This window comes from Eleginops maclovinus, chromosome 14 (assembly GCF_036324505.1).
Source record: "Eleginops maclovinus isolate JMC-PN-2008 ecotype Puerto Natales chromosome 14, JC_Emac_rtc_rv5, whole genome shotgun sequence".
NCBI lineage: Eukaryota > Metazoa > Chordata > Actinopteri > Perciformes > Eleginopidae > Eleginops > Eleginops maclovinus.
Window position 1 is genome coordinate 6,064,908 of NC_086362.1, and position 14,792 is coordinate 6,079,699.

A 14,792-nucleotide genomic window follows, 5' to 3' on the forward strand; every position below is an offset into this window, starting at 1 on the left:
CTCCTACCACCAATACCACACTTCACCTACTTCTGAAAATCACCTACTTCTGAAAGTTTAACTGTTCCTTTACAAACGCTGGTTTGAGAAATATAAACGCGTTACTTTAAAATACATTTTATTTTTTAATTTAAAAGTAAAATCCTTAAATTAAAGTAAAACATATTTATGTCTTTGATATGAAATAGTTTAAATTAAATAAATTGAGGTAAATAGAAGGAACCGCTGAAAGAAGTTGAAGTTTAAGTAAAAGTACTAAAATAACTCAATAAATCTGAGTTTAACTTCAGCTACGACTTTGCAATATTAGAATTATCATATGGTTGAATCTACAATATTTTTTGCATAGTTGTACTATTAGTGTCTTAATCAAAGAATAACAAAGTTGTATAATTCTATACAATATGGTCGGAAAGTTTTTTTTTTTTAAACTTCTTAATTCACGTCAAATTGGGATTTTCTTGTCAAAATACATACAAATAGAACTCGTATTAGGCTCAACAACATCCAAAGCTTTTTCAAGTCAATAAAGGTTTATTCAGTCACAAAGTGATTCACAGTTAAAAAAGATCATCTCTAAAATTCCATAAGCATCACAGATAAAAAAAACACAATAAAATAGAGTACAAAATCTTATATATTAAAGCTATTATCCAGGTAACATCCATTCAGGAAGCCTTGGGTTTGCGTGTGATCACTGAATTGATCCAGTCGATATAGTTTGTCACTTTAGTGTAAACACCGGGTTTTTCGGAGCGACCGCAGCCCTCTCCCCAACTGATGATGCCATACAGGAAGCTGACATCATGCTGCGCACAAGCCAGAGGGCCCCCTGAGTCACCCTAGGGAAACACATAAGTGGATACAGTCTTCACACATCATATAAACAGACATGCATAGATGAAAGCAGAGTCTCCCAAACAGCTGAGTCTTGACTTGAAACCTAATATATTACTAAAATTGCACTCTACTCACAAGCTAAACAGATAAGCGTGACATTTCATTTAAGAGGGAAGAGCTGATGATTGAGTAGGAGGTCTGCTTCCGCAGCTTTTAAACCCTTGCTAACTTCAGCATGTCACTTCCCTCAGGGGAATCCCTGCTGTTCCATTACTCTGATACCTCAAATCCACTCTCTTACATAGGCCCTTTAAAAAAATGAGGGAGGTCTACAGCAATGGGGACTTTGGGAGTTGTATTTGCGCAAAACACTTTAGGATTAGTCGTCAAATACTCCAGAGCCAAGAAACAAAACATAGCCGGTTGCACAAGTTCTTAAATTCCTATTCCAACTAGCCTTGTTTTTCTACACAGACATTTAGCATCAGAATATTAAGACAAATATTATATATAATAATACATATTTACAGCTGCAAGATGTAGCTTACATAGCCCACGAAACATCTGGCAAAGCTACTGCTGGTTTGCTAACATATAACCTGTCAAAATTGAAGAGTAAATGATTTCATTTGTTCTGTTTTCCTACCATACTGTTGGCAGCCTGGGATATAACAATCACTGTCTGTTTCAAATGTTTACATACCTGGCAGGCGTCCACACAGCCGTTGAGCCCCGCACAAATCATGTCAGCAGTGACATGGTTGCCATAAACATCTGGCTTCCTACAAGTTTCACGAGGAATCAGTCTCACTCCAGCCTCCTGCAGGCTCGAGTAACCCTCGGCCTCTGTCCAAACAAATAACACAAACACGTTACATTACAAGGAAGTGAGAGGAAGCCCCCCCCCCCATGAAACCAGAAAGGTACTTAGATTTTTTCAATTAGTTGTTCTACATGTTCTATTAAAGGCCCATCACAAACACAGATGTGCCCACTTCCCTAATTAGACCTGTTGATTGACATCTTTACTTTCCTGTCAGGGTTTATTGTTGTTATCTGCAAGGGCGGGACCATTTAAACTGTCATCATCAGCGTAATGGGTAGGTGATAAAGTATTATGACAACACATCTACAGCAAAGCTCCACCGGATTTCAACTTGACTGAAGGTTTACTTCGTCATAGTAAAAAAAGGGGGGGTGCAGGGCAAGATAAATGAATACTTCAAACGTACCACATTAACTTCACATACAATTACATAAACTGAATGGAAGCTTCAGTCTATAAAGCTCCTCTTATCACTCAAATGTTACTGGTACGACCCCCTTTACTACAATACATTATTTGTTTGATAAACTGAAAACAATAACAATGGTATGACTTGCTTGAGTGAATATATCTGCACTTTCCTTGTTGTTCGGAGTTTGATTGTCTATGTTTTTTGCACTTATTGCAAGTCGCTTTGGATAAAAGCATCAGCCAAATGAAAATGTAATATAATGTAACATTTCCTGAACATTGGAAGAACCCGAAGCACAAACAAAGTGATGGATTTGCACTGAGTTTTGAACATACAAATATTATTTACAGATAAAACACAAAACTACACTTCCTCTGCTTTGACAGTTTAAGGTTTCTTCAGGAAATAATTTATTGGTGTTCACTCTACCTAAATAAAGTGTCTGTTGGGAGTGTATGACTGTAGATGTAATCGTTATGAAACAGCGCTGCCATTCGTTCCTCATCACTCACTCTCCTGCATGTGTCCCCAGCCGCTGATAGTACAACAGTAGTGATCGGGGAGCGTCATGCTTTTGTCTGGGAGACAGATGGGTCTGATGAACGGAGTCCTCCTCACGCACCGCCCATCTTGCTTCGCCAGTTTGATGAGCACTTCAAAACAATAAAGGCAACGTTATGAAACCGGTGACAGAAAGTGTAGTTAAATGATGACACAAGTATTAGACTCTGCTGCCCAATGAAAACGTTAGTGTGTGTGAAGAAGTCAGTGTGTGTGTGTGTGTTCATGCGGGGGAGCACAGGAAAACAGCTGCTCAGGCACGCACAGCTGTGCACGCAAACTTGGGTCTTAAGTGAGTTTGTGTGTTTCTGAATGGACACAGGAGGTATTTCTAGCTTAGTTGAGTCACTGGTGTGTTTGTGTGTGTGTGTGTGTGTGTGTGTGTGTGTGTGTGGGTCCTTTTAATGCTTACCAATGTCATGTAGTGTGGGATTAAACACAGAGAACTGTTTTGGAAAGATGTATTCCTGCACTCCGAATGTCCTGGTGTTTGGACCCGTGACGTTGAACCTCTGCTGGCCGAGCACCACCCGCAGCTGAGACTTCAGGGGGCTAGAGGAAGACAAATATTATTAGCAGATGGTTCTGCAAAGTACAGCCGCGGAAAAAATTAAGAGACCACTTCAGCGTTATCATTTTATTATTTATAGATGTCTTTGAGTTAAACCTTTTTTTATTGTATTCTATAAACCACCGACAGTTTTTCTCTGTGTTGAAATCCAATAGACACTGGAATGGCTGCCATACATGTAGAAACAAAGATTTAAGAAACCTTTGGAATGGTCTCTCGTTTTTTACGGCGCTGTATATACTCCTAACCTCCTTCTGTGTACCAGACATTTTAGTCCAGAAGCCCTAACAACTACCGGCTAAAATTACCCCGATTAACTTTGATCCCCAGAGGATGACCACAGGGAGCTCCAACTTTTATTTTGGCACCACCGATAATCTAAAATGTCACGTTTGCACAGGAAATGTTTAATCTAATGGGCAGATTTCCATTATATTTATCCAGTACCTTTAAGCTCCAATTCCAGACGTGAATAATGACGTCCTTGCTTTCCCTGAGGACAATATTAACACTTCTCGACCCAAGACGCTAATAATAGCTAATCTCCAATACGGTGTTCATTCATTTGTTTCTTCTGCGGGGTGTTGGGAACATTTGCGGACTCTGTTTAGCAGAAAGCCTTGCAGATATCCTTAAAGTAAACTGCTAAACACTTCCATTTAGTGATGTCCGACTCGATGATGTAATGCGTGAGCCGAAGATCTTTGAACTTGGACAATGACACCAGATGCCTGTTTGCTGACATCAAAAGGGAAATGTATGCTCATGCATGTAAACAGCATCTGTGCGAGAGCCGTTTTTAGGTTTTCCTCGAACTGGACGTCTAAATATAGCGCCTTCGTAAAGCCGTGATGATGAGGAGTCAAAGCCTTTGAATCACGGGCCTTTTGAGCGGCGACCTCTGCAATGGTTAGTAAACATTTTGTAAATAATGCCCCCGTCTGATCTATAAATGTCTTTCTGGTAACATATTTTCAGAGGAACTTGGTGGTGGGAGTTTGATATTTTTCCACACTCTTAATACAAAAAAATTAAATATGGTATTTCCACATAGCATGCTACCAAACCAAGTACAAATATGTGCAACCATTACAGCTGGAATGCATCCCTGACATACTTGCGGAAGAAGCAGTGAGCCGCAGAGACGATCCAGCAGGAGGAGACCAGGGTGCCAGCGCAGAAGTCTGACTTTCCGATGTAAATGGCTGCCATCCAGGGGTGGGTGCCTGGCAGCGCTGAGTTCCCGCCCATGATCCGGCCCCTGGCTATCCTCTTATTGTGCCTTTTCCCACACTCGTGCTTCTTGGCAGGATTGGAGGGCTTCCGTTTTTTAGGGATATTAAATGGGATGATCCTCCTTGAAGAGTCTACGTGAGGAAACGAGTAAATGTGTATGATTATTTCAGATTCTGTGGCTACTATAACTTACACATTCTAGAACTACAACTAAGGCTGCACAACTAATCCAAATTGTGTCAAAATATGGATTAGTGCAATGTCCAGATTGCAATAAGCCCAATAATTGATAAAGCAAAATATGTCAGAGTAAATTATTGCACACTAAGTAAAAAAAATACTTGGAATAGGTCCCTTAAAAAAATGTGATTAGTATTTTCTTTCAATTAAAACCTGAATAATGTTTCAAAAATGGTCATTCCCTCATAAAGTGCCAATCATAATGCAATAACAATAATAACTATTTAAAAAAAGCAATTAGTTTTTGTTTTTTAATCGTGCAGCCTTAACTACACCAACCTACAGGACTACATGTTAGCCTAAAAGCTATAGTATGATGCTAACACACGTCCAGAATACCTCTTCTGAATATTTTCCTACGAGTCGCTGGCTGATTCTCCCCTGTAAGAAAGCAGAAGAGCTGTTCTATAGGGAAATAATGATATAGTGGAAGAGCAACCTCATGCTTAAAACCTTGTGGAAAAGCTTGTGGATTCCGTGCATACCCCTGGCATCGGGACACGCGGCTGACGGTGCCAAATCCCACTCACCACATAAACACGAAGCTGCACCTGACATGACATGTTGATTCAGGGTGAGTCATGCATAAGCCCCCTTATCTCATCAAGCCCACGTTCCAAAAAAAAGAAAGAAGAAAGAGTGCTGCCAAAAGCAGTCAACTCGGCTGTGTTCAACTTGTTCGGAGCGGCGTGACTCAGCGGAGATTCGCCGTGCCCTCCGCGCTCTCTGGTCGGATCATAAACACTGCATTTCTAATTAAAAGCGGAGGCCTTGAATGAGCTGTTGATCTGTTTTGATCGTGTCACATAATCAAACCTAATAGATTTCCAATGATGGCCCTTCTGAAAAGCTGCGTCTTATCTTTTCATACTTTATAACGATGAGTTCACAGAGGACAGCTTAATGAATGTGCCATCCTTGATAAGTCACATACATTCACCTAATCAAGACCAATAATAACCAAGGTTAATACTTCAAGAATTGATCAGTGATCAAAGCAAACTAAAGCTCATATTTCTGACTAAGCTGACAGATATATGACTCTTAAAACACATGGCCGAGCTTCAAAGTATCTCAAAGTCTTGTGATAAAACCGACTACATGACAAACTAATTACAGATGTTATTGTGTTCTTCGATGATTCCTCATGTGGCCTGAGAAAACGTCCCAAAAAACACATGGTCCCGCCTCTTACAAAACGAGAGGATCAAACTGCTTACTCACACACAGACATCACACAGGAGGGGACGTCACAGTACTCCCAGGAGATGGCGCCGTCATTTAGCGTGTAGCACCACGGCCTCTTGTCTTTATCTGGGTTTCTGCACACGCGGGAACACAGTGGACAGAGTGTGTGTAGGTGTGTTACCAATGATTATAACACTGCACATTACTTAGGAGCGGATAATCATTTCAATTGTGTTGCTCTCACATTTGAATAATTAGGAATAATGTTTCACTCAGCTGCTATGTCGGAATCGCATCGTCCATGAGTCTGAGCTTTTCAGAGAGTCTTGTGTGTTTGTGTAAATCCCAATAATTACTAGTAACTTAATGTTTGGGACTTTTTAGGTCACACAGTAATTGCTGTGGGCATGCCATAAGGCTGCTTGGTAGTCATAGCAACAACACTGACTGAAGAATGTGGAAACAAAAGGAAGAAGGGCGATGCGGAGGAGATATTCTTAAATGTACACAGGCTGGATTCACTGTGTGCTTGCTCACGGTGGTTTCATGTCTGCTGGTTGCCTCTGAGGACTGAGCAACAGGTGTTAGCACGTGAAGTCCACATAAACTCAGAAAAAAAGTTAGAAACAAGTCAAATTTATTGGAAAAATATGAGGGAATCTAGCTAAATAAGCCAGCTTGTACTATAGCAACCCCTACACATTCTACTCATAGGATAATTAGCTGTCATTCCTCATGTTGCTATCAGAATTAGCGGGATGTCTCCACACACACCTGCAGTAGGCGTGATTCCCGAGGCCTCTGTGGGCCGAGGTGGCCACCGTGCCCACGTGCAGCTCGTCGTACAGCAGGTCTGAGTTCCACGGCACACAGCGGGCGCCGGACAAAGTCGTGTCCACCACCCCTCTGTAAGCTGTGCCCTTTCCGTGATAGCACTCTGACTCCGGCTCTGCGCACAAACACACACACACACACACACACACACACACACACACACACACACACACACACACACACACACACACACACACACACACACACACACACACCACAGGCGGAAACACGCAAGAGAAATGTGTGTCAATCACGTCTCGATTCCACAATGAAGCATGTCAGCAACATGAATCCAGTGAGACAGTGACAGGTTACTTTCTTTCACACTCAAATTAGTCAGAACACGTCTAAAAAGAAAACTCCGGTTCAGCAGCTCGCTCGCGTTTTCCCCTCCGTCATCAATCAAACCATTATCACACACACACGCGAACACGTGTACCACACTTAGAGAGAACTACTCCCTGCTACTACAGGTCTGCTTTCACTCACCGATGCTGCAATAGGGACCGCCGTAGCCCCGTCTGCAGTTACACACCTCCTTGTTGGTGTGTGTGATCAATCGACACGTCCCGTCGTTCTGACAAGGGTTTGAATGGCACACTGAACACACAGAGGCACAGGGCACATCATCGTCAGCATTCAGACTGTATATTTTCTACAAAATGTATGTCTGTGCTATCCGTGTTCAACAAAAAGTGATTGTTTAGTCAATTTTGGAAACAAGCCATTAACACAACACTGACATGTCATATATGGCAAACTTGTTGACAGGCAGTTTGTTTACACATCCAGCAGTTACAAAGCCACATCATCAAACACTTAACACCTGTGCCTTTGGGTACATTATCAAGGCTCAATAGTTCCTCTCTTTTAGCTCCTACTTTGGTCCCTACCACTTACTGAGGAAATGTATATCAACGTTTTCATCCGTAGCAAGCAGCTGTTTGTTTTTAGACAAACATTTACCTACACCAGATGGACAAAGTTAGCAACTCGCTGGTCAACATATCAGAGCATTTAGTGCTAAAAAGACAAGAGATATTTCCCACAACAGTTGGTCTGCTGGTTTATGTAAATAAGAAACAGATATTTTACATGTTCCCATTAAAAGGTAATAATAGTGCTATGTTAACACTATTGTTTTCAGCCACATGTGCTGCACTAAAGAGACATGAAAATAGTTCAATGCAGCTTAATCTAAATAAATCTCACAGCTGAAATGCACTTTTAAATGTGATTCACCAAATGTAAAAACTGTAGTGTAAATCCATTCTGTGCTGTAAAGTACAAATAGTATATGTGGAGCTAGTGACACCACGTCTCTACGCTCATACACACGTGTTTAATTTGTTTCCTTTGGGTTTTGCTTCCTGTGGGCCAAAAGATAAAACTGACGTTGGTGCAAAATAAAAACAAAAGTGCAATTACATTCAAAAGTCTAAGGTCATACAGGTGCCTTCAGTTAAAAGGAGAGATTTCGTTCCCACACTGTAAGATAAGCCCCAACTATCACGACAAAAAGCGGTTTCGGCTCATGGAGCATGAAACCGCCTCCCTGCTCCCTTTTTTTATGCAAGGGAATCTGATTAATGCCCCCGAAACATCCTCCCCATAGAGATGAAAGTTGCACGCCGACCCGTGGGGTGTGTCCTAAAACACCATTCCTGAGTCACAGTGAGTCATATAATCTGTCTTTTCTTCCGTGGCAAAGTTAGGTCTTGTAACTATGGAGCTGTGATCAAAGAGAAAGAGCCTGTCTCCGGGCGGGGAGGACACCTGACACTTGTATCTTTAGAGGTTTGATAAGTAGGGAAAAAGCTTGTGAAATGAAAAATCAAAAGGCGTCTTTCCTTAGAGTGCATTGTTCTCCATTTTTAGTCAGATAACAGTTGGACGTGAAGTGTAAATTATTTCAAAAATGCCCTGTGTCTCCTGCAAATGTGGCTTATTCTAACTGACAGTTTGTGGAAGTACAAAGTGTCTAGGTAACGGTTAATACATCCCCATATTGGCTTTCACTCATCATCGCAACAAAAGCCGACAGGATTGAGGCAGGACAACAGCTGAAAGCACATCTTACTTGTGTAGCGGACTCGTTCACAGCTGATTTCCCCTGCCACACATGTGCACTGTTCCACATTACGGAGGTGAATTCGTCCCCATGTCTCTCCGGAGCCATAATAGTGCAGGTGTACTATTTCATAGCACTTCTCTGTGGAGCCGACACAACACATAAAAGGCAATAGGTTGAAATGTGAGAGGAGATTGAAGAGCTCGATGGAGCATGCAGAGCCAAGTCTCATGGCTGAGTTGAGCTAGATGCTTTCAAGGTAGAAAGATTTTGTGTCTTTTTGGTGTTTAGGTTTGATGGAGAGACATTTAAAGGATGTAGAGGGATTGGTAAGTGACTCATATAGAGGTGAAACTTCTTTAACAGAGATAAGAGAGGGAGGAAGAAGAGCGTGAAATCTCATTCTAGATATTTGAAATAAGAGCTTGACAAACAGGATTTAAATGAAGAGAAGACGTTATTCAAATATTACCAGTATTCACTTCCTTATCTTGCAAAGCATGAAACATAAAACCTTTTAAAATGTCATTGAAAGGCTTTTTTCCTATTTTTTGACAACTTCTAAGTTACTATTCCCAAAGCTTTTAACATATCCCACTTCTTTATCTACAGAAGGTTTAGTTGTTAGTATAGCAGGGGGGACTTCATGCACTAACTAGCAGTGGCTCAGTCAGTAGGGGGCTTGGACTGGGAATCGTAGGGTCACCGGTTCAAGTCCCCGAACAGACTTGAAATATGGAAAGTGGACTGCTACTTGGAGAGGTCCCAGTTCACCTCCTAGGCCCTGCTGTGGTGCCCTTGAGCAAGGCACCGGACACCTCCAATCCCCCCTCCCCATTGCTCCCCGGGCGCTGCACAATAGCTGCCCACTGCTCCTAATACTAGGATGGGTTAAATGCAGAGGACTAATTTCACTGTGTGTGCTCTGCTGTGTGCATGTATGTGACTAATAAAGAGGGTTTCATCCTCCGATTCTATCTATCTAACTGGGAACATATATTGTCTTTCCAATGTGTTTTAATAAACTTATTTTAACGTACAAAACCTAATTTACTGATGAATAGCATCGAGCTCTTGGAAGAAGCCAGTACATAAATCTGCTTTGCGGTTCAAGAATTCATTTTAGGGCTCATTTTTCATCATGACTACGAATAAAGTTAACAGATTGAAATCATAACCCTCTGCATATGTTTCTCATACACATAATGAGCCAAATTACAGAGTTTGTAAATTTGAAACTTTTCAAAGAACCTTGAAGAAAGTAAGTAAGCTGCCTGATAAAGTAAAAGACATCTCAAAGAATAAAAATAATACAATATAATATATAACAAAACAGTGGAAGTATACATGTCATTCATAAAGAATATTATTCTCAAAGTGTACATACTGTGCTCACAGTGTGTGCCAGAGAAGCTCTCCGGACAGGAGCACTCAGCAGAGTTGGTGTGTGGGATCCGTGTGCAGACGCCTCCATTCTGACAGGGGTTCTCCTGACATGGGTCTGTGTTTCTGCGCGACGTGTTGACAGAAACTGAAACACATCAACATGGATGGACACCGTTAGAGGTTAACCATGACTGTATTATGATTGATTGAAGGCACTGTGTTTGGTACACTTACCCTCCAGTCCACAGAAAACCCACTGCCGGTCCCGGTCAAAGTTATACGTCAAAGAGCACCTACAACAGAGGAGAGATATAACAGTCTCCAGCACGTCAGCGAGATTAAAAAGGGAAACATTTGCATCGAGATTAGGGTTTGGCAATATACCAGTATTACCCTGAAAAACTCATCAACTGTCTGAGATTTTGCGGTGTTGTTTACACTAATGCATCTCAGCCTTTGACAACTCCGTTTGTATGAGTAAATCATGGGGAATGTTGCGCTGATCCATCCACTGAACATCAATAGACAACATGTGTTTCCCTCCAGATATTCAAACCACATGATAAATAGAGCGGCCACAAGGCAGAGATGCTCACGGCACCTTTAGTATAAAGTACAGTATGCTTAAAGTAAAGGTAGCTGTATAGTAGGTTGAAAACGCTTTATAAATAATAATAATAATAATAGTGGTTTTTTTAGTTATCATGTAAAAGGCTGTATAAGCTGTTTCATACCTTTCAATTCAATTTGTGCTTATTGAGCGATGAGTGCAAGGAGGAAATCTTTGTGTCCCTGGCACAGAAGGGGATATATATCCACAAAAACATGAAGAAATAAAAGAATATAGGCGTCTGCTTTAAAATAATTATTTGAAACATGAAATCCCTCACAATCGGTGCATCCCTAATGAGTATGCTTTCTTAATAGCAGTATTGGATTGTTTGGCCACTTCATGATATTTCTTTATAGATGTAAAACTCCCCTTGACAGATTAATGTTGCATTTTCTACGAGAAATGTATGGAAAGGGAAGGAAATTGTAGGAGCCACATCAATAGTATTTTCTGTTTGTTATTTCACATATTTTGAGTCACTATAGGTGGTGGGTGTGTCTATTGGTTTTGGGTGGTGACTAGATGGTATATCTGTTTGCTCTTACCTGCTCACCTGGTGATAGATGGAGAGGGAGTGAGCATTGGGGTGGATCATTTTAGTTGGCGCCATCACGCATACGCATTCATCGCTGGATTGTTTTTTTTGCTCGCTTTATTCAACAAATAAAAGCTTAAACGGATACTGGCGTAAAGGCTGCGTTATTTGCGCGTCAGACCCTGTTTCCCCCCCTTGTTTAGTCCCTCGCGGCACCTTTTTTTTATTGGATTACTACAGCTGCATTAGAAATGCTCTAACAGCTATAGGACGATTGCCAAGAAAGACACTCACCCTCCCCTCAGGATGAACTGTTACTGAGACATTAGCTCCTGATAGTTCCTTTTCAATGTGTCCAAGACTTACCTCAACTGAACTTTGTGTTTGGAAAGTCGGTGAATATGCTTAACATTACCTGCAAATTTCTTAAATGAGTATGTTAGCTTGCTGATATTAGCATTTAGCTCAGGGCCAGCTTCACAAAGTTGACGCTTAGTCTTGTTATAAGACTTTGGCAATCCAATAGAGACACAACCTGCTTATTTTATCCATTCACAGTTTCACAATAACCATTAACATTTGTGTTTACCTTACTGATTTTATGACATTAAACCACTTATATCATGAGAGAGTATTTTATTCCCCCTTAAACGATGTCTTAGAAAGGGTACAACTGCTAACAAGCCGCACTAACAATTTCCCTGTAATTGAAATGCGGTACTTTTGAAGGCCACTTTGATTCTGTTAGGAAAAGAAAAATCTCTCTTAACCACAACCGACTGACACTCACTTACTCTGTAAATCATCTACTTCTTTAATCAAAGAAACACATTTCTGGACCACTCACTGAATCTGCAGTACATAATGACAAACCTATGCTGACGCTGAGCTCATGAACGCATCGCAAAAACATGCAGACATCGCAGGACGTGTAGGTGGACCGACGATGTTGGGCCATATAATTGCATTCATGTTGCTCCGACTTGCTGGCACCCACCCTTCTTGCCTCAATTCCAAAGAATGAAGCCTGGAAAAGCCCTTCAGCAAGTTTTCCAAAATAAAAATCTAATAAAAGGAAGATTTTGTTGCCCAGATACAATCTAAAGCAATCAAACTGTGGTTTAACTGTGACAGCTGTTTATTCACCCGTAGGATGAAAAGTAGTGAATGTAGAAACTACAGCCATACCAAAAGTTTGCAAAGGATTTTCTATACTCTATCTAAAGTCACCTTTAATAAGTTATAGTTACACTATTATAATATCCAAGACAGGGCACACAAATCATTAGAGGGCCCATCAGCAATGAGTAATTTATTAAAGCAAATTCGCTCGTTAAAAAAATGGCATTATGTTTCCCTATGACACAGTAAATCCCTCATTACTGAGACTGTAATTGGCTGCCACTACACACCCCAATTACACACTGCACTAGTGTCATCAGGAAATCACTGCAATTGCCGCATTGCATGATGGAAAATACCAGTGTTTTTGTTCATTTCAATGGCATGCCAACTTGAGGATAAGTCCTACCTGATACGTAACACCTGCGGTAGGAGTTAGGGTGACGTAGACAAGGCGTGTGTGTCTGCACCAAACCAAATGTGACGAGGCAGCACTTCTATCTGTCAGGTGTGGTCTGATGCAAGTGTGTGGTAAGTGTTTTATCATTACACACATGTGGTTGATTGTGAAAAATAGTAACTCACCATGGTTTTGAGGACAGGAAGGTAAGGCAGTGATGATGAATTCTCCCCCCCTGACGAAATGGGAATTTACATTCTTTGTTGGTTGTTGTTTGAACTGGCAACAGAGAAAAAACAAACCTTGTTAGTGATTTTCAGAAAAATCATTTGTGCAGTTTCCCCCCTGCACCTCAAACACAAAGACTCCTTTGACTTTGAATAGCTCTGATCAGAGAACAGTAAATCCATCTCCCTGGATAGCTAAATCTCTTATAATGCAGGTTATAGACCTAAACAAGCACTAACTCCCACGGAATTAAGTCCAAGTTGCACCCAAAGCTTTCTCTCGGCTAAAAATATATGACATATTCACTGCCAATGTGCACCCTCCCTCTTTCCTCATCTAAATCAAACACAGGATTTAGGTAAGCCCTACCGTTCTGGGTCCCGCTGTATGGCACTTTGGGTTCATACCCAGCGGATAGTATGCGCTGAAATCAGTGAAAATAAGTTATTGCACTTTAACTTCCAAAATGAATGGGAAAAAGTAAGAAGTGTGGTTAAAACTTACCCCCCGTGTACTGAAAACACAAGGTAGAAAAAGTAACACAAGGTATGCCATCATGAAAGTTTGCATTTGTTGGTCCATCCGGAGAGTTTGTTTCCAGAAGTCCGAGGAGGATCTGTGTGCCTGTCACGTTATATCTGTCAGTTTCCAAGTGATCAGCCTGCGTTTGGTCATAGGAAACGTGGGAAACCCTGCAAGTAGTATCCTGTCCCTCACACTTTCAAGCTGTGTTGAGTAAACCCGTTGCGTCATTGGGCTCGTCTATCTCCGAGGCATCCTATATCCCGGCTGGTGTTCCCTGTGCACCTCTCTGCAGACACCCACGGTGTATCATTGTTAGTTATCCATGGAGAGGACAAACCAAAACTTTCCAGAGGCGGGGGACATGCCGCTGCAAAATCCCTCCTTTTTCAGACTCAGGCACCATGTAAAAATAAAGTGTTACTACAATGTCACGTTACATTTTCCCTGGGCCATATGATACTAACAATGTTCAAGCCATCCTGTAAGGGTATTGTGAACTTGTTTTGTTAATAAACATATCTGGATAATATAATATCGACTTTTGGCATGTCTTTTTACGGTTATCCCCAGCAGCAAATTACAGGTTAACTAAGCTAATGGGGTTGAACTATAGTTTAGCATATTAGGCTAACTAAACTGTAACGTTATGTATCTTCAGTAATAGAATTCAACCAAGCGATATACAGTATTATAACAAAAGAAAAGTAAATAAACTATTACAGGAAAGAGAACAACTACGTTCATTTCAATTCTGACATCAATCTTATTAGCTAGTATATTTAGCCCAATTAACTTCAGCTAATGCGTGTCCCAAACAGAAATGCTAACCTTACCCCGTATAAACGCATTAAAGTAAAAGGGTTGAACACAGTCTAACCTCGAAATTCAAGGCTGTCGTGATAATGTGATAATTAATTCCACAGGGAATGACACATGAAGTGCCATGTCTCATTCCCATGTTTTGGCATGCTTAGAAGTTAGCTTAAATTACACTCAGCTAATGAAGAAAGCTAAGGCTAGCAATCGTTGTGCTAGCAACACAGTGCAGTTATAACTACGTGTCACAGTATGTTACCATGGGAATGGTAGTCCTAGTTTATGTCACAACAAAATATATGATTTATATATATATATCATTCAAAATCAGAAAAACAAAATTTGAAGTGAGTCAAGGATAAGGCAGGAAGTAGCTACAGTTCTCATC

The 14,792-nt window shown here is 40.9% G+C and overlaps 1 protein-coding gene across 2 annotated transcripts; it reads right to left on the reverse strand.

Moving 5' to 3' along the window:
• Positions 1-514: 514 nt before the first annotated feature.
• On the reverse strand, positions 515-13,898 carry LOC134875707 (hepatocyte growth factor activator). Of its 2 annotated transcripts, XM_063900307.1 has the most exons (14): positions 13,568-13,898; positions 13,433-13,487; positions 13,021-13,114; positions 10,400-10,458; positions 10,167-10,310; positions 8,789-8,920; positions 7,198-7,308; positions 6,649-6,823; positions 5,911-6,008; positions 4,328-4,577; positions 3,052-3,191; positions 2,591-2,731; positions 1,544-1,686; positions 515-842 (listed from the first exon to the last, which is right to left on the reverse strand). In XM_063900307.1, exons 1-14 carry the CDS (start codon positions 13,643-13,645, stop codon positions 669-671), a joined length of 1,794 nt encoding a protein of 597 aa, XP_063756377.1. In that variant the 5' UTR covers positions 13,646-13,898; the 3' UTR covers positions 515-668. The 2 variants fall into 2 exon arrangements, 1 of the variants encoding a protein (XP_063756377.1); XR_010167264.1 differs by lacking the exon at positions 515-842 and having other exon boundaries at positions 1,549-1,686; positions 2,508-2,731.
• Between the last annotated feature and the right edge of the window lie 894 nt (positions 13,899-14,792).